Source organism: Beta vulgaris, chromosome 4 (assembly GCF_026745355.1).
Source record: "Beta vulgaris subsp. vulgaris cultivar EL10 chromosome 4, EL10.2, whole genome shotgun sequence".
NCBI lineage: Eukaryota > Viridiplantae > Streptophyta > Magnoliopsida > Caryophyllales > Amaranthaceae > Beta > Beta vulgaris.
In genome coordinates this window covers 50,482,445-50,503,299 of record NC_079205.1, presented here as the reverse complement: position 1 = coordinate 50,503,299, position 20,855 = coordinate 50,482,445, and the positions used below count along the sequence as shown (strand labels likewise).

Sequence of the window (20,855 nt, the reverse complement as noted above, 5' to 3'; positions counted from 1 at the left end):
TTATTTACAAGTTTGCCGTAAGTCAACCTAATTAGCCCTAAATAAAACTAATTAACCCTAAGTCAACCTAATTAACCCTAACTAACCTTAACCCTAACTCTCTCTCTCCCCTAACCCACCACCACCACCCCCACCCCCACCCCCACCCCCCTAACAACCCCGACCCCATCAACCCCCAACCCACCACCCCACCAACCCCGACCCCACCATCCCCTCTCCCGCAACCACTAACACCAGACCACCCCTACCCCTCCCCCACAACCACCAACATCAGACTCATCCTCTCGTAACTCCCCCGCAGCCACCAACACCAGACCCATCCTCTCGCGACTCCCCCACAGCCACCAACACCAAAGCCACCTTCCCGCGACTCCCCCGCAACCACCAACACCAGACCCACCCCTACCCCTCCCCCGCAGCCACCAACACCAGACCCACCCCTACCCTTTCCCTCGCAGCCACAAACACCAGTCCCACCCTCCCGCGACTCCATCTCTCGCAACCCCCCTACACGCAGCTTCCATTTCACAGATGGAAGTTGTTTTTCTCTCTCTTCGCTTGTGGTGGTGGTGGACAATCGAGAAGATGATGTTGACGATGCGCCGGAGACTGAGGGAGAACGAGTAAGAGTGGGAGGCGTGGCTGCGGGCTGGAGGGGAAGGGAGCTGCGTGGGAGATGGAGGGGGAGGGGGCTGGTGGGGATAAGGTTGTTGGGGAGTGGTGGGTTAGGAGTGCGAGAGGGAGTTAGGGTTAGTTCGGTTTTTAGGATTTTTAGGGTTAATTAGCACTAATGACTAACGAAGTTAGCCGTCGTTAGTCAGTAAGGGAATTATTTATCACTTTTTAAAAAAATTTAGGCTATCTAGTGAATATTTTCAAAGGTCGGGGATATTTGGTGAATTTTGAAAAAAGGGGATGTATTTGGTGAATAAAGGGTATTTGGGGAAAAAACTTTTGATTCTATTATTTTATTTTTTATTGTGAAGTAATTCTTCACCCTAATTATTGAAGGAGTTTTAAATGTTGATTACCATACATTTTTGTTCTCTTGTTTGTTTGTGTGGTTTTGTCATGTAAATTTAAGTAGTTTTTGGCCACTTTGATTCACAACAATATGATATTTCTCTCCATCTTTGACCCTAGTTTGGGATTATGTCTTTAACAATTGTCAATTCAATTCAAGTAGGAATAGAGAGGAGGTTAGACTTGAAGGTATATATATAACAAATTAATTTGGAATGTAGCTTATCAAGACCATAGTACATGCTTGCTTCTTCTCACTAGACAAATTATTGGTACAACAAAATAAGTGAGACCAAATGGAACCAATTGAGCTTTGTATCAATAGTGCTTTGCTTATCTTCTCTACAAAGACAAGAGATTGATTTTTTGTAGAGGTAAGCTTATGTGGTTATAGGACAAGTTTGATGCTTGAGATGGGGTAAAAAGAAATATTCCACAATAAGTATGTTGATCACGAGCAATTTGGTAAATCCACTCTATGTAGGTCGATCTGTAACGACTGGTCTCTCTAGCTTATTTACATGTTAGCTGACCTTCATAATTTTCTATGTGTTCCTAGCCAAGACTTCTCTCATAAGTTCCTTTGGAGCTGTAAATAAGTGAGACAAAAGTCAGCCAAAAAAAAAAAAACAAGGATAGAAAACAAAAGATAAATAAATGTTACATAGCACCTCCAACAAAAATCTGTTAATTTCTTGATATTCACCTGGTAAGCCTGTGAACTTCTCAAATTGTATGAAAGCTTGATTTATAAACATTTCTGTTCCATAAACAATAGTTGCTCCTGATTTTTGAGCTTCTCTCAAGAGTTTAGTGATCTTTGGAGTATAAATGGCATCAAATACAAGAGAGTAATGCTTCAGAGCTTTCTGCAAAAGGATTCAATTTCCACATTGATACTGGAGCGCATGAAGATCAATAATCAAAATCCTAGATTGGAATTTCAAAAATTAGCTTTAGATAGTATAGAAATAATGAACTTAAACATATTTCTTTTCTATTGTCTCTCGCTCTTTCCTCTACTCCTTCCACTAAATACTTACTACCTCCGTTTTTTAAAGATCTTCCTTGTTACTGTTACTACTAATACCATTGAGGATCAAGTTGTGTGGGGTATGGGGGTGGGTAAAGTAGGAGAGAGAAATGGGTTAAGATAAATAAACAAATAAAAAGGGGTTAAAGTAGGAGAGAACAAGAGAGTAAATTTGAATTAATAATGTAATGGTGGACCATATGATAGGGACATGAGAGGGTAAAAGGGGAAAAAAATTCTAAATAAGGAATAAAGTAAAAGAGAGAAGATTTTTTGGAAACGCACTTAAAAGGAAAGAGGGAAGATCTTTAGAAAATGGAGAGAGTATTTTGTAATTCGACACAAATTCATGGAATTAAGCTTATTAAATGGACAATGATAATATCACATACATACTTTTCTTATACCCTATCGTATTTTTATTATTATGTTTAAATATCAATATACCACCCATTTCACAAAAAGCTTTCACAATAAGCTTTACCATTTGTACTTTTGAAACAAAATACTTTAAAAACTATAGAGATAGAATGAAAAAAGTAAGAAAATCAAGCTCAAACAGAAATTGAAGCAAATGTTATGGTTAGGTTATATATGTTGTTAATGTTAACATCTTTGCAAAATAGATTAGAGAGAGGGAAAAGCATGATCCCCCACAAGGCCACAACCCACAACCCACAACCCACCATTGCCATAGGTGTTGGCCGGCCTGGTTTGGTTTGTCATTTGTAATGATTGTTTGATTATTAATTGTGTAAGAATGTATTGACAATATCAATTGTCCACCTTTTACTATTCTATACTTCCTTCGTTTTTTTTAGATGTAACATTGGACTTTTCACATTTGTCGAGGCACAACTTTGATCGATAATATCTCTAGTTGTTTAAAAGTAAAAATTATAAAAAAATATATGTTTGGAAAGTGTATACCGTGACGAATCAAACAAGATCCCACATGACTATATTTTTTCTTATGTATAAATAACAATTAATGGTCAAAGTGTATTGGATGAATAGTATCCAAAGTCAATATGATACATCTAACAAAAACGGAGGGAGTATATGTTACCTTAAGAATATAATTTTTCAGTTGCTTGACCACATAAATAAGCCAAGAGTAAATAAAAATAAGCCACTCATAAGTCATTTTACAAACAATTTCAGGTGGATAACGTATTTTTCTGAATTTGTAGTATACATCTTTATGATAGAATGATGAGAATGAAAAAGTTTGAAAAGAAAATAAGGAAAAGAGAAGTTGACCTTAGAAATAGGCATATTATCAATATCTGGTTGCATTCCAATAGGTGTAGCATTTGCCAAAATCATTCCCTCTTCCGGAGCAAAATCATCAAGTTCAGCAATGTTGATAACTTTTCCACCAACTTTACTTGCTAAATCCACAGCCTTTTCTGATATTTATCACCCACGAAACCAACATTATTATATCATTAGGCATAACTCAGAGATTTCCACATTTTCTGAAAAATTGATTGGCCACATTATTTTGATGAAGCTAAAAGGAAAAAAGATTAGAGTTGTATGTATTGGAGTATTATATTTATTAGGAGTCTTGTATATATATATTTAATATATATACAACCTAATATCAGAAACCTTACTGAACTGGATATCCTAACAACTTTATAGATAGGAATATAATACAAGACTCCAAATAAATATAATATTCCAATAGTATGAAGCAATTGTATCGAACATACGCTGATATGCACAAATTAGAATCAATTAACATAGTCAGTCAGCCACTTTGCCTAGACAACTAGGATACGAGTGGACAGCATAACAGACCTGATGGTTGTTGCTGAAATATATCTACTTTGGTATTTTTAGAACTCTTTGACATTTTCAAAATCAATATGATGGTTGTTGCTGAAATATATCTAGCGTCTCTTTTGATTAAAATCTTAATATCATCATATGTCTAATGAAGAATATCATTGAGTGATTAAGACTTTGTCCTTTTGAACCGAATTAATAGAATTTTTGTTCAATTCAGTTCAGACAAATTTCTCTCGCAGTTTTAGTTCAATCCAAAAGAACAGGGTCTAAAGATTCAAGCTTTTTAGGGATTGAGAGAGTAAGTACCTATTATGCTATCAGTTATGACTATCCTGGCGCCTTTAGATTTCCCACCATAGGCAAGCGCCTTTCCTGCACCACCAGCTCCAATCACAACCATGAGTTTACCATCAAACGGTGATCCTTTTGTAGAGCTTCCGTTACTTGTACCTGTAGAGATTAGCATTGCAGTTTCATTGATTGCTAGAGCAAATTTGCAAAAACACTCAAGTAATGATATGATTGATTAACTAAAAGACCTTGTAATAATCCTTCTTCAATTGCTGCAATTGCTCCCATGTAGTCAATGTTGTAACCTATTAGTTTCCCATCGAATGGTCTTTTAATCATGCAACTTATGGCTCCAATTGCCTACAAGATTATGTTCATAATACTAGAGTAAAAGATCTAACTCGAGTCAATAAAAAGGATCAAGATCAAAAGTGGGTGGGAACATATTTATACACCTTCGCGATTGGATCCACCTCGTCACAACATTCAAGTCCAGCCATCTTGTGAGGAATTGTGTAACTGCACAAGAATGCCATATATACTTTTATGAATATAAGAGCTTAAGCCTAACTAGTCATGCAACTAAAAGAAATGAACAAAGGGAAATATATCTGCTAGTTGATTCGGTAATGAACTGGCCCAAGCAGGCTCAACACTCATGAGTTAGGGGGTAAGAAGGGGATCCCAAATTCCCAACCCATAAGAAAACTTCCAGAGACTGGAAAGTGGAGATTTATATCCAAAAACAAATATCCACACAAACACCCCAAATAGGGGTTGATGAGAATCGAATTCCCGACCATGCATGAGGTTGAGAGCTCCAACCTTTGGGCTCTCACATGATTCTCACATCACGATAGTAATTGAAAAACAGTACAATTGTGTTACGATATGTGTAGATATTCTTGTATAGCATATATTTAGCATATATTGTTTCCTGATTTGTAGGGTTTATTTGACCTAGTTTCCTTATACTTTGTATCATATATATTCTGAGAAAGGCAATGAGGATGGCAAGCTTTTTCCCTACTCTCACTTTCTACATGGTATCGGAGCCTTGACGGCAAATTTTTTTTCTCTCTCTCTCGTCTCCAATGGCCGGCGACGAGATTCCCACCACGACACCGCCTGTCGTGAATTTTTCATCTCCTTTTTATCTTGGTTCCGGTGACCGTCCGGGAGACTACATCACTCCTACGCGGCTCCGGCATGACAACTATGATACGTGGTCTATGGATATTCAAATGGCTCTCGAAGCTCGCCGCAAATTCGGGTTTCTCGATGGTACTATCACGGGTCCTGAGCCGCCCTACACTCTTTCTGATTGGACCACGATCAATGCCATGTTGATTTCTTGGATTACTAACACCATCGATCCAGAGGTAAAATCTACACTCTCTAAATTTCGCGATGCTGCTCGTCTTTGGGAGCATCTAAAAACTCGGTTTGCGCTTGTCAATGGCCCCCGTATTCATCAATTACGCACGGCCATTGCCAAGTGTGAACAATCGAAAACCATGACTGTTTCTCAATACTATGGTAAATTAAATGGCTTGTGGGAAGAGTTGTTTAATCATGAACCTTTGATTAATTGCCACTGTTGTTCTAAATGCACTGCGGGATCTCTTCATGCTACTCGACGTGAAACTGGACAATTGCATGATTTCTTGATGGGGTTAGATCCAGATTATTATTCTCACTTGCGCACTAATATTTTATCCACTGATCCATTGCCCTCACTTGATCGTGCCTATCAATTGGTGGTGCAAGATGAGAGAGTGCGTCTAGCCAGTACTCGGGTTACGGACAAACCCACTGATGTCCTTGGGTTTGCGGTGCAAGTGTCTCGTGGCCGTGACAAACCTTCATGTAGTCACTGCGGTAAAGTCGGCCATGATGCTGCTCATTGTTGGACTCTTTCCCCATGCTCTCATTGTCATAAACCGGGTCATGACGTCTCCACTTGTTATAAACTTCATGGCTTCCCAGAAGGCTGGAAATCGGGTTCTAAATCCACTTCTTCTTCCAGCAAACCTGCTGCCTCTTCCCGTGGTCCTTCTCGGGTTTCTGTCAAAACCAACGCTGCTGTTGGTGCTTCGGTCTCTCAGCCCGACTCGTCTCTTTTTTCTCAGGATCAATGGAAGGTGCTCACTGGTTTACTTGGTAACACACAACTTTCTGATGACCGTTTAAATGGTAAGCTTTGTCATGATTTATGGATTATTGATACCGGTGCCACGCACCATGTCACGGGTCACTATTCTTGGTTATTTGACTTGGTTCCCATTACTGACTGTCCGGTTGGTCTCCCTAATGGCGCCCGTGTTGTTGCTACTCATTCGGGTTCTGTCAAATTGTCCGACTCCATCACTCTTACGGATGTGCTTTATGTCCCTTCTTTTAGTTGCAATTTACTTTCGGTTTCTCAATTGACTAGAGCTTTATCTTGTTTTGTGCATTTTAATGATTCTGTGTGTGTGATACAGGACCCAGCGAGGGAGCTGATTGGGATGGGACGTAAGCGGGATGGACTATATTTTTTTGGTAGCAGTACTTTGGTGACTCATGTGACGGTGACTCATGGTGTTTCTTCGGATTTGGAATTATGGCACAAGCGTATTGGACATCCATCAGAAAGAGTTGTAAAGTTGCTCCCTCCTCTTTGTAACCATAAGGGTCGTTTAAATAAAGCATGTGAGATTTGTTTTCGTGCTAAACATCATAGAGACATTTTTCCCATTAGTGATACACGTGCTAGTCGTATTTTTGAGAAAATACATTGTGATTTGTGGGGCCCTTATAGACATGTTTCCTCCTGTGGTGCTCGTTATTTTTTGACCATTGTGGATGATTTTTCCCGTGCCGTTTGGGTTTATTTGTTGATTGATAAAAAGGAGGTGTTTCATATGTTTATGTCTTTTGTGGCTATGGTTGCCTGTCAATTTTCTCAATATATCAGGGTGGTTCAAAGTGATAATGGTACCGAATTCAATTGCTTGCATGATTACTTCAATGCCACTGGCATCGTTTTTCAAACCTCTTGTGTGAAAACCCCGGAACAGAATGGGAGAGTTGAGCGTAAACATCAACATATTTTAAATGTGGGACGTGCTCTTCGTTTTCAAGCTCATTTGCCAATTTATTTTTGGGGCGAAAGTATATTAGCCGCTGCTCATCTTATTAATAGAACCCCCTCTCCTTTACTTGGCAATAAGTCTCCTTTTGAACTTCTTCATGGCTATACCCCCCTCCTATAATGCTATTCGCATTTTTGGTTGTTTGTGCTTTGCTCATAATCACAAAACTGATGGTGATAAATTTGCAAGTAGAAGTCGCAAATGTGTGTTTATTGGTTATCCTTTCGGGAAGAAAGGTTGGCGCCTATATGATTTAGACAGCAAGGAGTTTATTATTTCCCGTGATGTCAAATTTTTTGAGGAGGTTTACCCTTTCTTGTCTCCGGATGATGTTAATCTTGATCTTACTTCTTTTCTTCCTTCCACCCACGAACCTATTCATGATGATTTTGCTGAATTCTTACCCCTCTCTTCTAGCCCAGCTCCACAAATTATCCTTGAGCCCCCTCTTGTCGAGCCTCCGTCTCCCACAACTGAGCCCATCTCTCCTGAGCCCATTACTACTCCACCCGCTTCTCCTGACCCATCAGCCCTCTCTTTCCCTAGCTCTCTCTCTACACCCGCGGACTCTCCTCTCCTCTCTGGGCCGTCTGTTGTTCCATCTGGGCGGCCCGTTACTGGGCCTTCTGTTGCCCCACCTAATGTTGACACGGCAGATTTGGGCAAAGGCAAACGCACCAAAGTTCCTTCGGTTCGCTTGAGAGATTATGTCACTAGTACTATTGCTGCTCCTAGTCCATCTCCGCCTACTACCTCCTCATCATCTCTTTCAAGTACCCCGTATCCCATTGCACATTTTGTTAATTGCGCTAATTTCTCTGTCAATTATCGAAAGTTTCTTGCTGCTATTGTTTCTCATGCTGAACCCAGGTCTTTTAAAGAAGCTATGAAAGATGCAGGTTGGCGAGCCTCTATGCATGATGAGATTCGGGCCTTGGAAGAAAACGGTACTTGGTCTTTAGTTCCTTTACCTCCCGGTAAGCGTGCTTTGGGTAGTCAGTGGGTATATCGCACCAAATACAAGTCCAACGGGGATGTGGAACGTCTTAAGTCCCGACTCGTAGTCTTGGGGAACCATCAGGAGGCTGGCATCGACTATAATGAAACTTTTGCTCCTGTCGCCAAAATGACTACCGTTCGGGCTTTCCTAGCTATTGCTGCTTCTAAAAACTGGGAACTTCAGCAGATGGACGTTCACAATGCCTTTCTTCATGGTGATCTTGATGAGGAAGTTTATATGAAGCTTCCTCCTGGGTTTGACTCTTCTGATCCCTCTCTTGTATGTCGTCTCCGCAAGTCTCTATATGGTCTTAAACAAGCTCCTCGCTGTTGGTTCGCTAAACTTGTCTCTGCTTTGAAGGGTTATGGTTTCGTCCAGTCCTACTCTGATTACTCTTTATTCACCTATACTCGAGGGTCTATTCAGCTCAATGTCTTGGTTTATGTTGATGATCTTATCCTCTCTGGCAATGATTCCGCTGCTCTTACTACCTTCAAAGCCTATTTGAGTGATTGTTTCAAAATGAAAGATTTGGGTGCTCTTAAATACTTTCTTGGCATTGAGGTTGCTCGTAGTGCTTCTGGCTTGTTTCTGTGTCAACGAAAGTACACTTTGGACATCATCTCCGAGACTGGCTTGTTAGGCGCCAAGCCTAGTGTGTTCCCTATCGAGACCAACCACCGCCTTGGTCATGTTACTGGTCCTATCATGGAGGATGCTGCTTCTTATCGACGACTGGTTGGCCGGCTCATTTACTTATCTGTTACTCGGCCTGATCTTGCCTATGCGGTCCATGTCCTATCTCAGTTTATGCAGGCTCCTCGTTCTGCGCACTGGGACGCTGCTTTGCGCGTTGTGCGCTATTTGAAGGGTACTCCAGGGCAGGGTATCTTATTACGTGCTGATAGTGAGCTTTCTCTACAGGGGTGGTGTGATTCTGACTGGGCCGCTTGTCCCCTTACTCGTCGCTCTCTGACTGGTTGGATTGTGTTTCTTGGTCATTCTCCCATCTCTTGGAAGACCAAGAAACAACATACTGTCGCTCGTTCTTCTGCTGAAGCAGAATACCGCTCTATGGCTGCTATTACTTGTGAGTTAAAATGGCTTAAGGGCCTCTTGTTGAGCTTGGGTGTTCATCATCCAAAGTCTATTCCATTATTCTGTGATAGTCAGTCTGCTCTTCATCTCGCTAAGAACCCCGTGTTTCATGAGCGCTCTAAACATATTGAGGTGGATTGTCATTTCTTGCGTGATGCTATTCTCGATGGTCTTATCACTCCCGCCTACGTTCCTACTCGGACGCAGTTGGCTGACATCTTCACTAAAGCCCTTGGCAAGTCTCAGTTTGATCTCCTGCTGTCCAAGCTGGGCATTCTCGATCCCTCCCCTGCTCCATCTTGAGGGGGGGTGTTACGATATGTGTAGATATTCTTGTATAGCATATATTTAGCATATATTGTTTCCTGATTTGTAGGGTTTATTTGACCTAGTTTCCTTATACTTTGTATCATATATATTCTGAGAAAGGCAATGAGGATGGCAAGCTTTTTCCCTACTCTCACTTTCTACAAATTGTCTATATATTTACCTGTACCCAACAAAATCAGGAGATGAATATGTCCTAAGAAAATCAGATACACTATCCACCAACAAAGGCAGATAGATGCCGTTAAATCCAACAGACTTGAATGCGACGTTGTATAAATGAGGACTCTTGCTATGAGAAATAGGATTTCCTAAAACTCCATGAACTTTAGTATCAGCTCCAACTTGTCTGAAATTATACAACTCTAGGAGGTCTTTTGTTGTTGGTTGTCCAGGGGCTGAAATTGATCCCCTGTCTTCCAGTGTGGCAAATGTAAGAAATCCTCCGTATTTCGCGCTAAGTATCCTTGACATTAGTCCTTTTTCACCCATAACAATTCCAATCATGGGAATCTGAAAATGTGACATTAGTTGTAAGCAAATTAATCCACTAGTGCTGCAAAACTATACTTCATATAGGAATTTAGTTGGAATTTTACAATTGGTAGATGGTGTTGTGTCTACCGTTATACCATTCTAATTGTAGACACGGGCCAAAATGCAGTCCAAAAAAACATAAAATGCGTGAAATTAATGTACATCAATTGTTTTCTAATGAGCATGTAAAACTAATGTACATCAACTGTTTTCCAATGAACATGTGAAACTAATGTACATCAACTGTTCTCCAATGAACATCGATCTCGATGATTCTCCTTTATTAACATTTATCTCTATGTTTCTTAGTTTGTTTATTGCAGACATTTCTTTGTTCATTGTGTTTTCTTTGTCGATTCATCAGGTTGAGGGGTTGTTCATCAGATATTTCCTCTTATGTTCATCTTTTTTTTCCTTGTTGTTTATTGCTGATTTAGATGTTTATTGAGTCTCATACTCTCATGTGTTGTTCTTTTGTTTAGTTTGTTCATTGAGTATGTAGTTTTGTTTATTGTGTTGAATGGTGCACACTATTTAGATGGTACACTAGTGTCTACCATCTAATTTGCGGGAATTTTAGGTCTTTGTCTTCCCCTTTACCGGCCTTAAAATTTGCATCAAGTATAATTTTGGTAATGGTTTCTCTATGTCTCTGTTATGACATAGGCGTTGATTGTGTTTAATTTGGGTAGAACTATAGTCAACAATAAAATTTTTTAGAGAGAAAACAATAAAGAAGATCAAAATAACACAAGGATTTACGTGATTTGACCAATAAGACCTAGCTAGTTCACAGATTGGAAATTCGAGAGCTTTTCTTAACTTCAATTGAGTATCAAAGAGCATTATTACAGAGAGTCTTGCAAAAAGCAGTACGTTCGTTTCACAATAACATGCAACATTTGTTTTTTCACGTACCCCTCTTTTGACATTAACATGTCTAATTGTGTATAAGTAAAAATGATAAAAAATTGATATTTGAAATCCTTGCATAAATGAATTTAACAATATCCCACCTGAGTATGTTTTTTCTTATATAGTAGTGAGAGAAAAATTGTCAAAGTTGGTTGATGAATAAGAATGTAAAATGTTGCATGTATTGTGAAACAGAGGTAGTATAACGTTAAATAAACCAAAGTTACAACCTAATATTATACTCCTATGTGACTATATGAATGCTAAAGGGAAGGAGTATTAGGTAAGTATATGGATACTCCATTTAGTACGCACCTGAGAATAAGTGAGTAATTGGAGAATGCGTGAATTATCTACAATGTCTATCGCGGTTGTTGCAATTTTTACTATGTCAGCTCCAGTAGCTTGTATTCTTGCCACAAGATCTCCTATTTCTTCAACAGATGGGGTGTTTATGTAGTTATGAGAAGAAACAATAATGGCCGTCTTTGTATTCTCCCTTCCATCAATGGACTCGAAAAATTCATCTGCTACCTTCATGAAACAAATAACAAGAAATCTTTATTAGTTACATAGCAGAATACTCTGCTACGGCCTCGTGAAACCTTGGTCACATAAGACTTGCAACATCATCCTTGGATATATAGAAGTATATACAGTGCATGAATATTACTTCTGCACCAATAATTAATAGTCAATGTTTTTATTTTATTTCCGCTACGCACCGTTACTTGCTAAACCGCCGCAAACTGCTATTCAAAAAGACGATATTTACATGCAAACAATGGCGGATCTTGAAAGATTTGGTATAGCGGTCAGATTTTTCCACAATAACATATTAACAGATGTGAAAGTATAAAACTATCAAAACATATGAATATACTTCTAAATCCAATGTAAAAATATAGATTAACTAAAATATCATAAACTAGATATAAAAATATTAAAACCACACTGTCATGATCCACTATCTGAATAATATACTAATCACCTACATTTATCAATTTTTCGTATGAGTAATTAAATTGATATTAGTAAATCAACTAGTTATATATATATACTTATATTTTATTTATCGTTTTAAATGTAACAAAGGGGTATTTTTTGTGAGATACAAAATATTTCATTATTGCATTCAAAACAAAACGGAAGAAGTAATATAATTTAATAATTACATAATACAAAACTCAATAATTTGCTTATTGCATCTACAATAATTTCAAATAAAGCACACACATAAATAAATTTGAAAAACAAAAAAAAAAATGAAATTGAAATACTATGAATCTATGATGATTGATGAGTGGCGTGTGATAACAATTCATCAATCATCATAGATTCATAGTATTACTTTAATATGATTGATGAGTCATGACTGGCGTGTGATAACTTATAATATTAACAATTCAAAAGTGCTGCAAGTTACTACGGTAGTCAATCAGTAGGCAGTAGCAGTTCAGAAATTACCAAGACTCAGAGTCTGCAGAACGGCAGAATTGCAGTTGCTTTAACAGATTAGAGCAGATTTTTCTTTTTGGTTTTCTTTTTAGGTTTTCTATTCTCAATGTATAAGGGTAAAGTAAAGGGTTGGTTTTAACTTTTAACTAGCAGTTTAGCCGTGTGATTTTTTTTAAGCTGGGTTTTTAGGCTCAAGAAGCTTCACTTTTTTAAAAAAACTTAAGGGGTCAGGCCCAGGCCTGCCCCCATTAAGATCTGCCACTGCATGCAAACTAATTTAACAATATGAGATAGCAAATTACATTCTTGAACCTATTATTATACATTTATATCACGAATTACATAATACAATTGCCACCCACATAGTATACTAGAAGCGAATGTTACTCACTCTCTTCATTGCATCCTAAGTACTGAGTCGAATCCTCGACACTCAAATATGAATAGGACACTTGGATTTCGTTTTGAGTCCAAAAATTCAGAAAATAGGCGAGTCAAACACTTTAACACATACTGGTGTCGGAAGAGTAACATATAAGGTCATAGCTAATTCTTAACAAAGGGAAAATTACCTTGAGCTCAACATCTATATAATCAGCTCCCAATTCCATTGCTTTACGCAATGCGCTCTGGCGAACACCTTCATCGCCTTTGTAGTCCCCGCCTTCCCATGTTGGTCTACGAAGTACAAAAGTCGACAATTATAAGTGTCCATATCTAGAAATTATTTCAAGCTAAGCTACAACATGATTTCCTCTCAAAAAAGAAAAAAAATAATACAACTTAATCTTTTTCTAAAATCTTTATGTTGACACTTGACTGGATACCAGATTACCAGTTCTAGCTCAAATTGATCCCAAGCAAGTTCTTTCTATTGTCGCCCCGTTTGGTTGGGCATGAATTAAAATATCTATTATTGGAATAAAAAATACATCGTGAAAGACATCTTTGAAGGAAAATTGCAATTGTAATTAAATTATTTTAACGTTTGCTTTATTGGAAGACAAGTTAGAGATAGTAGGAAGATCGGAAATAGAAAGGAGATGGTGATTGGTGAATCATGAAGGTAAGGAGATCCAGTCTAAGAAATAAAATATGGTGAATTTCTTTTCTTTTGGTTTTTTTTTAAAGAGAAATTTCATTAATTGATGGCCAAACGACATCTATAATAAGTATTAAAGAAAAACAAGACATAATCAGACAAGATCAAATCAAATTCGTCTTCGAATAAACTACAATGAACCAGATCGAGCACTACAGCGCCGCCCCTTTGTATTTGCTGGATCACGCGGCTATTGATGAGGAAGTCTATCATTCTGACATAGTTTGGGGAAGAAAATTCTTGATTTAACCATGTTGATCTCATCCAAATTTCCAATACTTCGCTGTTGATGGTGTTGAACTTCAACCAATAGGAACAATTTCTCATACCAATTTTTAAACTTTCACGTGGGAAGAGAATAAAACCAAACTCCAACCTCCCATAAAAAAAGAGAAAGAACCCAAAAATTAGGTAGAAAACTCTCAAACAGAGAGAGAATGGAAGATTATTAATAACTTTTCTTTTGGTTGATGCACGCCAAAAAACTACATTAATTTAGCTTAAGGACTATTACTTTTTAATTTCTTTTCTTTTGGTTCGATTAAATAATGCTTCTCCTATTGTCATGATTGAGTCTGATGATATGCAATGCAAGAGGAGGTTGAGTACTTGAAACTGCTGTAATTTGCTATGTATTGGGTGAAGATCCACCATTGAATAATGGAGGCTTATTTTAGGAGAAATTATTGTGATTGTGAGGGGAATTTTTCTTGTTACATTTGATACTGTGGAAGCTAGTTTGAAGGTGACTACTGAGGGCTTCCAATATTATGATGAATGATGAATGATGAATGTAGAATATGTGCCTATATGGATTAAAATGCCTGGTTTAGCAATTAAATATTGAGAAGAGAGAAGCCTATATACTTAAGATTACTGGATTAGTTGGGAAACTTGTGAAAATGGATCAAGCTACGAAATCCAAAGACAGATTAAATCATGCTAGAATAATGGTTGAAGTTCAAATGAAACAACAATTGCCCGATGTCTTTCATAATGAGCATGGGATTTCAACAAATGCTATAGTCACATGGTGTACACTATACTTATAGCTTAATTATTATTATATTTATCAAAAAAGAAAGACTAAAAAATGTCTTATCATTCATCTAATTAAATATATTTTCATGAGTTGTAAAACTAGATTGTAGATGGTTCTCATTTTGAAGCATATTTCAAGCACTCTCCAATTGTAAAAAATGATAAAGTTTTTAATTAGGTAGCAAAAGTTATATTCCAATTTACATAATATAATAATTTAGGTTATTTATTCAAAACTACATGTAAATTTCTCCCTATTTAATACTCCTTTTATATATTTAAATATATGTAGAACTCTACTTTTTGTTATATTTAAAATAAAATTAATGACATGACGATCCTACATGGTACTCTCTATTCATAAGTTGTAGAACTATATTGTATATAGATCTTATTGCGAAGCATATTTCAAGCACTATCCAATGGTACAAAACTTATAATATTTCGAATTATGTAGCAAAAGTTATACACAAATTGTAGAATATAATAATTTAAGTTGTTAATTCAACACAAAACTCTATTTCGTTTATCCAAAACTCCTTATATGTATTTAAATCTATGTAGAACTCTATTTTTGTACAAAAAAAATAAAAAAAAATTATGACATGACAATCCTACGTGACATGCTCTATTCATAAGTTGTAGAACTATATTGTATATGAATTTTATTTCGAAACATATTCTGAGCACTATCCAATGGTACAAAAATTATAATAATATTCTGAATTACGTAGCAAACGTTATACACAAATTACATAATATAATAACTTAAGCTGTTCATTCAACACAAAACTCTAATTATCGATTATTCATAGCTCGTTATATGTATTTAAATCTATGTAGAACTCTATTTTTGTAAAAAATAAAAATAAATTTGATGACATGACAATCCTACATGGCACGCTCTATGCTCCCGAAAAGTTCCTCCTTTATATATATAATATATATAATTATATATATTAATATATAATATAATATATATATATATAATATAATATATATATATATATATATATATATATTTAATTTTTGTCACCAATATCTTAGAAAAGGTAGGATCCCACGGCTACTATTAAGAAAGCACTTATAGACAAATAAACTAAATGTTTCATAATTTGTTACTCATATATATATTTATTTAATCATTGAGGACTACTCATTTTTTATTTACTTCTTAAAATAATTCAGAAAATTTATAAAACTCAAATATAATACTCCCTCCGTCCTTAAATATAGTTCTCATGTTTTTTGGACACAAGTATTAAGGAGAAATCATAAGTTAGAACCTTAGTTGTACTAAATCAGAATTCAAAATTGAAGTTGGTACACTATTCATGAATTGTTTAATTACGAGAGATAATGTTGGTCACTATACAAAGTCATATTGTTTATGTACAAGCGGGAAATATAATCAAAATTCAAGCAAAATAATATTCTAATTGGTGGACAAATACCAAATAAGGAAATGTGAAATCTATTTGAAACAGACATAAATGAAAAGATAGGAAATCTATTTAGAAACGGGGGAGTAAGAAAAGTTCATAAAATTTTGAAAAAATTTATAATATATACTTCCTTCGTTTCTTTTTACTCGCTACACTTCTCATTTCACAGACTCCTAGGCAATTTTTGGAGAAGAGAGAGGTAGAGAGTAAAAAGAAAAGGGACCCATGTGGGAGGAGAGAGATAGAGAGAGTTTATTGCCCAAAAAAGAAGTGTAGCAAGTAATGTGAAACTTCCCATAATGAAAAGTGTATCGAGTAAAAAGAAATGGAGGAAGTAGATATAGTTAAAAAAAAGTAGAGAGTAGTTTTAAAAAAATCAGAATAAGTAAGAAAGTTTAAAAAGAAGAAAAGAATTTAGAAAAGTTTAAGAAAATTTCAAAATAGAAGAAGTTCAAGACGATAGACTATTCAAAAGGGCTTGTTCTATATTTGACGTTGATGTTTAAGTTATCAAGGAGTGGCTTGTTTTATTAATAAAAGTTCCAAAATGGTTATACTAAATATGTTATAAACCTTCCAAATTAATTTTAAAAAAATGAAAATCATGGACCCCAAATAATTTTAAATTACTAGAGATCTTCCCAAATCCCAATGATACTTAATATCGTCATCAACCAATAATCAACGGAAAGGGACAACTTATTGCATAGATGTCGGTGTGTGTGTGTGTGTGTGTCAGTGTGTGTGTGTCACTAGCCACTCATAAGGGCATGAAAAGCATGGAACTCTGCATGATTATTTGTAGTTAGCTTGTGGTAATTATAGAGATAATCAGATAAATGAATACATAGCTGCTCCAACCCTCCAATTAATTGCGTACTTGGACTGGCGGAGCCACGTTGTGTAATGGGATATTATTACGGCCGACAATCTTATTGGGTTGAATCGAGTTTGTGTTTGGATCGATAATAAATAAGTGAATAATATCTAGTGGGAAATCTATCTATATATAAAATTCAAGACAAACAAATGTCTGTATCAAGACTCAAACCTATGACCTTTCATTTGATATGCTAATACACTAACCAGCAACTACACTACAATGCTCATATTGGTCTTTGTGGAGGAAGTTTTTTTAAAGACAAATATTTTTATTATTAAAAACTTCAAATGCACATCAGTAAATAATGTGAGGTGTATGGCCCGTGACAAGAACTAGTTTACCTACTAAAACTTTTAGGAGGTGTTCGGCAATTGTAGTTGTGATTATAGCAATTAGTTATACTTGTAGCTATTAGTGGTTGGTGTATAATTGTTAACTGTCAAAGTAGCAATATAAAATATGATGTTTAGTAAAAGAAGTTGTCATTATAACTGTTTACAAATAATTAGTCAATAACTCAAACAAAACTTTAATGCAAAAATGTACACCACTCACCACTACCACAAAAGGTGCAAAATTTAGCTCTTGATAACCACTATTGGAAGTTTGGAACACTACTTTTATTCCTACCATCTAGCCAAGCATTCCTATTTTTTTTTATTTAGTGTTTTAAAAGCGTCAATACAGTAAAAGCTACCTTAAAAGTTTCGTGGAACATGTCCTTAGTATGTACTGGAATCCAATTCATCGTTAGTAGATGCTAGGAAAAACTTAGTCTATCCGTAGTAGTTTACCCACTACTAATAGAATTTAACGTATGGTGGAATCCAACTTATCATCAACCATTATATTTTTAATACTCTATTAGAAACGGGTAGATTATATGTTACCTCCGTTTTTTGTTATGTGCAACAATTTGACTTAAAATAGAGAGGGAAAAATGTCTAATCATTGCAAATAATAGAAAACGGAGGTAGTAGATGTTATAAGCTTTCTTCAATTGTTGTTTTTCATCAACTTAAAAATCATTGCACCCACACTTGGCTTTTAGGGCCTGTTCTCCCCAACTTATTTTCAGTTCAATTCAATTCAGTTCAGTTCGGCTTTGGACAATACTTTTACTCTCACATATCACTATTCATTTTAGTTCAGTTCAATTCAGTTCAGTTCAATTCATTTCAGCTGTTTTATGCCGAAAAGAACAGGATTGTAAGATGGTCCGCCATATTGAGTTGTTAGACACGTTAAGTCTTAAATCATACTACCTCTGTATTTTTTTAGTTGCACCATTTGCTTTTTCACATTTGCCGAGACGATTCTTTGAACATTAATATCTCTTATTCGGTGTAAGTAAAAATTATAAAAATTTGATATTTGGAACCCTCGCATTGAGATGAATCTAACAAGACCCCACTTGACTATATTTTTTCTTATATAATAATGTGAGATAGCTTAACAAAGTTGGGTGATGAATAGTGTCACAAAACCAAATGGTGCAACTAAAAAAGTACGGAGGTAGTAATATTCAAGTTGAATAGTTTTACCAAAAAATGATCAAGCTGATTAGGGACACAAGTTACAGTAAAAGTGTGAGTACCTACCTGATCGTGACCAAAGTTGAAAGGCAACTATGTTCAAGTAGAACTTGAAGATCACAAGGATTAATGCTGTTGAGATAATCTAACCGAAGCTCAACCATGTCCGCACCTTCCTGCTTAGCTTTCCTTACTTCAACCAGCATTTTATCAACTGTTTTAGCCATAATAGGCACACATATTAACGTCGAATTTCTACGCACGTTTTCTCCATCTCCAACATCCGAGGGAGTCCCCTAAAAAAAAAACCAGCAAATCAAAAGCAAAAAAGAAAGTTTGCGAACGTAACAAGTTGACTAAGTTGGTAAATAAGAACTCCAAGAAAAAAAGTGTATGTACGTGCGCGCGAGAGAGGGGATACCCAGTTGTAGAAGCTGGTGGTGAGAGTCATTGTGCAAAAATGAAGTAGAAGGCAAAGAAGGGAGCTTTGAAGCTTAACTGCTTGATTGCTTAATTTGGTCAATCAGCAATACTAGAGTTGGAGGAATTCCAAAATTCAGGAACGGGGGTGGTTGAGTTTTGTTAAGAGGGATTGTGTTTTGATGTTGGAGGACAAATGCTCTAATTATTGCACGTACAATGCTGTCTGACTACAATAAATATTAGAAATTATTTGTATTATGAGGTGTCTACGTCTACAGATCAGTACTCTCATCAATCACACATCTAATTATTTGTTTGTTTATGGCTTTCTTCATCTGAAATGTCCTACACCTATTTTATGTGCTATATACAGCAAAATAAAAGGCTAAATACAACATCTAAAATTATATCTAACCTAACCATGGTTAATTATGATTTTCTTTTAATAATAAAAAAAACTGTTAATATGGCCCATTTCAAAACGCAAAAAAATCTGGGAAACAACAAACAAGCACTCAAATTCAACCGGGCCCGTAGCACTCAGATTGTGGGGAAAAATTGTGGGAAATACACAAAGTTGTTTCAAAAAGTTTAACTATTCTACAGGGTATAATATTTTGAGCTACTGTAGCAATTCAATCCAACGCATAGTTTTTTACTTATCCTACTGTAGCAATTCAGCAAGTCATGGAGTAGTTAGAAAAAAAAAATTATTCATCTATCCTACCACAAACACTTTTCCCTCTACCACGTTGTTACTCTCTAGTCGCTACAATTATGGAGGTCCCATTAATAAATAATAATACCAACAGTTCGGTGAGTACTTACTTGTTTAAATTTTAAATTTATTGTCATATTATTCAAAATAATAGGTTATATTTTATATTTTTCAGACTGCAATTATATGTACTATAATGGGAATCCCATATAAAATCCATATATGAGAAGTTTACGAGTATTTGAGTAGGTGAAGAGAATTGTCATAGATGACCCTCCTTTGGGGAGGTCATTTGTCATAGATGACCCTCCTTTGGGGGGGTCATTTGTCATAGATGACCCCCCAAAGAGGAGTCATTTATCATAGATTTCGGCATTGGATTTTTATTTGCTTCTTTACTTATAAGATAAGCATAGAATTTTTATTTTGCATATTAGATATTGACCAACAATGATTTACATGTTCACTCAGGATAGCAGGGGAGACGAGAGTCCAAACACTAGTCATTATTTTAAAACCGATCAAAGTTTTAAGAATCGTCAAGAGTTGGAGGAATGGGTGAGAGAAATCGGGAAGGAGTGTAAGATTTGGTTTTATGTGCAGAATTCTTTTAGCAACCGTGTGTATTTGAGTTGTGAAAGGGGTGGTCCTTATAGAAAATTTATATCTTTGAAAGAGAATCGTAATAGGAGGAAAGGAGGAGCAAACACAACCACAAAGTAGGTAAGTATAATAAGTGGCATACTTCGGTTGCAAAATTAATGAGAGAAGAATTGGCAAAAATTTGCACGTATCGTCAATCGAATATGAAAAGCAAGCAAATACTCAATTTGTTGAAGAAAGAGAACCCACAAAATAACAGCTCAATCAAACACATTAACAATGCTTTGCAGAAGTTGAAGAGGAGTATGATGGGTTCTTTTTCACCGATGCAATTCTTTTTCAAGATGCTAAAAGATCATAATTATTTTCAGTGGCACAGAAGGGAGGAAGGCACGAATGTTCTAAGTGATGTACTCTTCGCACACCCGAAAACTACCGATCTACTGCGTTTATTTCCTTATGTATTAATATTAGATGCAACTTACA

At 36.2% G+C, this 20,855-nt stretch overlaps 1 protein-coding gene across 3 annotated transcripts; it reads right to left on the bottom strand.

The window, feature by feature from the left end:
- Positions 1-1,200: 1,200 nt before the first annotated feature.
- Positions 1,201-19,264, bottom strand: LOC104891029 (bifunctional 3-dehydroquinate dehydratase/shikimate dehydrogenase, chloroplastic). Of its 3 annotated transcripts, none has more exons than XM_048643265.2 (11): positions 19,025-19,264; positions 18,692-18,921; positions 13,192-13,297; positions 11,477-11,695; positions 9,873-10,222; positions 4,603-4,666; positions 4,396-4,507; positions 4,163-4,306; positions 3,320-3,468; positions 1,695-1,892; positions 1,201-1,612 (listed from the first exon to the last, which is right to left on the bottom strand). In XM_048643265.2, the coding sequence occupies exons 2-11, from the start codon at positions 18,850-18,852 to the stop codon at positions 1,595-1,597; spliced, it is 1,521 nt and encodes a 506-aa protein (XP_048499222.1). In that variant the 5' UTR covers positions 18,853-18,921; positions 19,025-19,264; the 3' UTR covers positions 1,201-1,594. The 3 variants fall into 3 exon arrangements, with proteins under 3 accessions (XP_048499222.1, XP_010674969.2, XP_010674967.2); XM_010676667.4 differs by having other exon boundaries at positions 19,047-19,264; XM_010676665.3 differs by having other exon boundaries at positions 1,730-1,892; positions 19,047-19,262.
- Positions 19,265-20,855: the final 1,591 nt, after the last annotated feature.

Excerpts from the sequence above, each read along its gene's own strand:
- LOC104891029 (XM_010676667.4), bottom strand. The coding sequence starts at position 19,076 with ATGACTCTCACCACCAGCTTCTACAACTGG. Across the intron at positions 4,508-4,602 it reads AGGTGGATCCAATCGCGAAG|GCAATTGGAGCCATAAGTTG; the intron begins GTGTATAAATAT and ends ATAATCTTGTAG. Across the intron at positions 4,307-4,395 it reads TGAAGAAGGATTATTACAAG|GTACAAGTAACGGAAGCTCT; the intron begins GTCTTTTAGTTA and ends TAATCTCTACAG.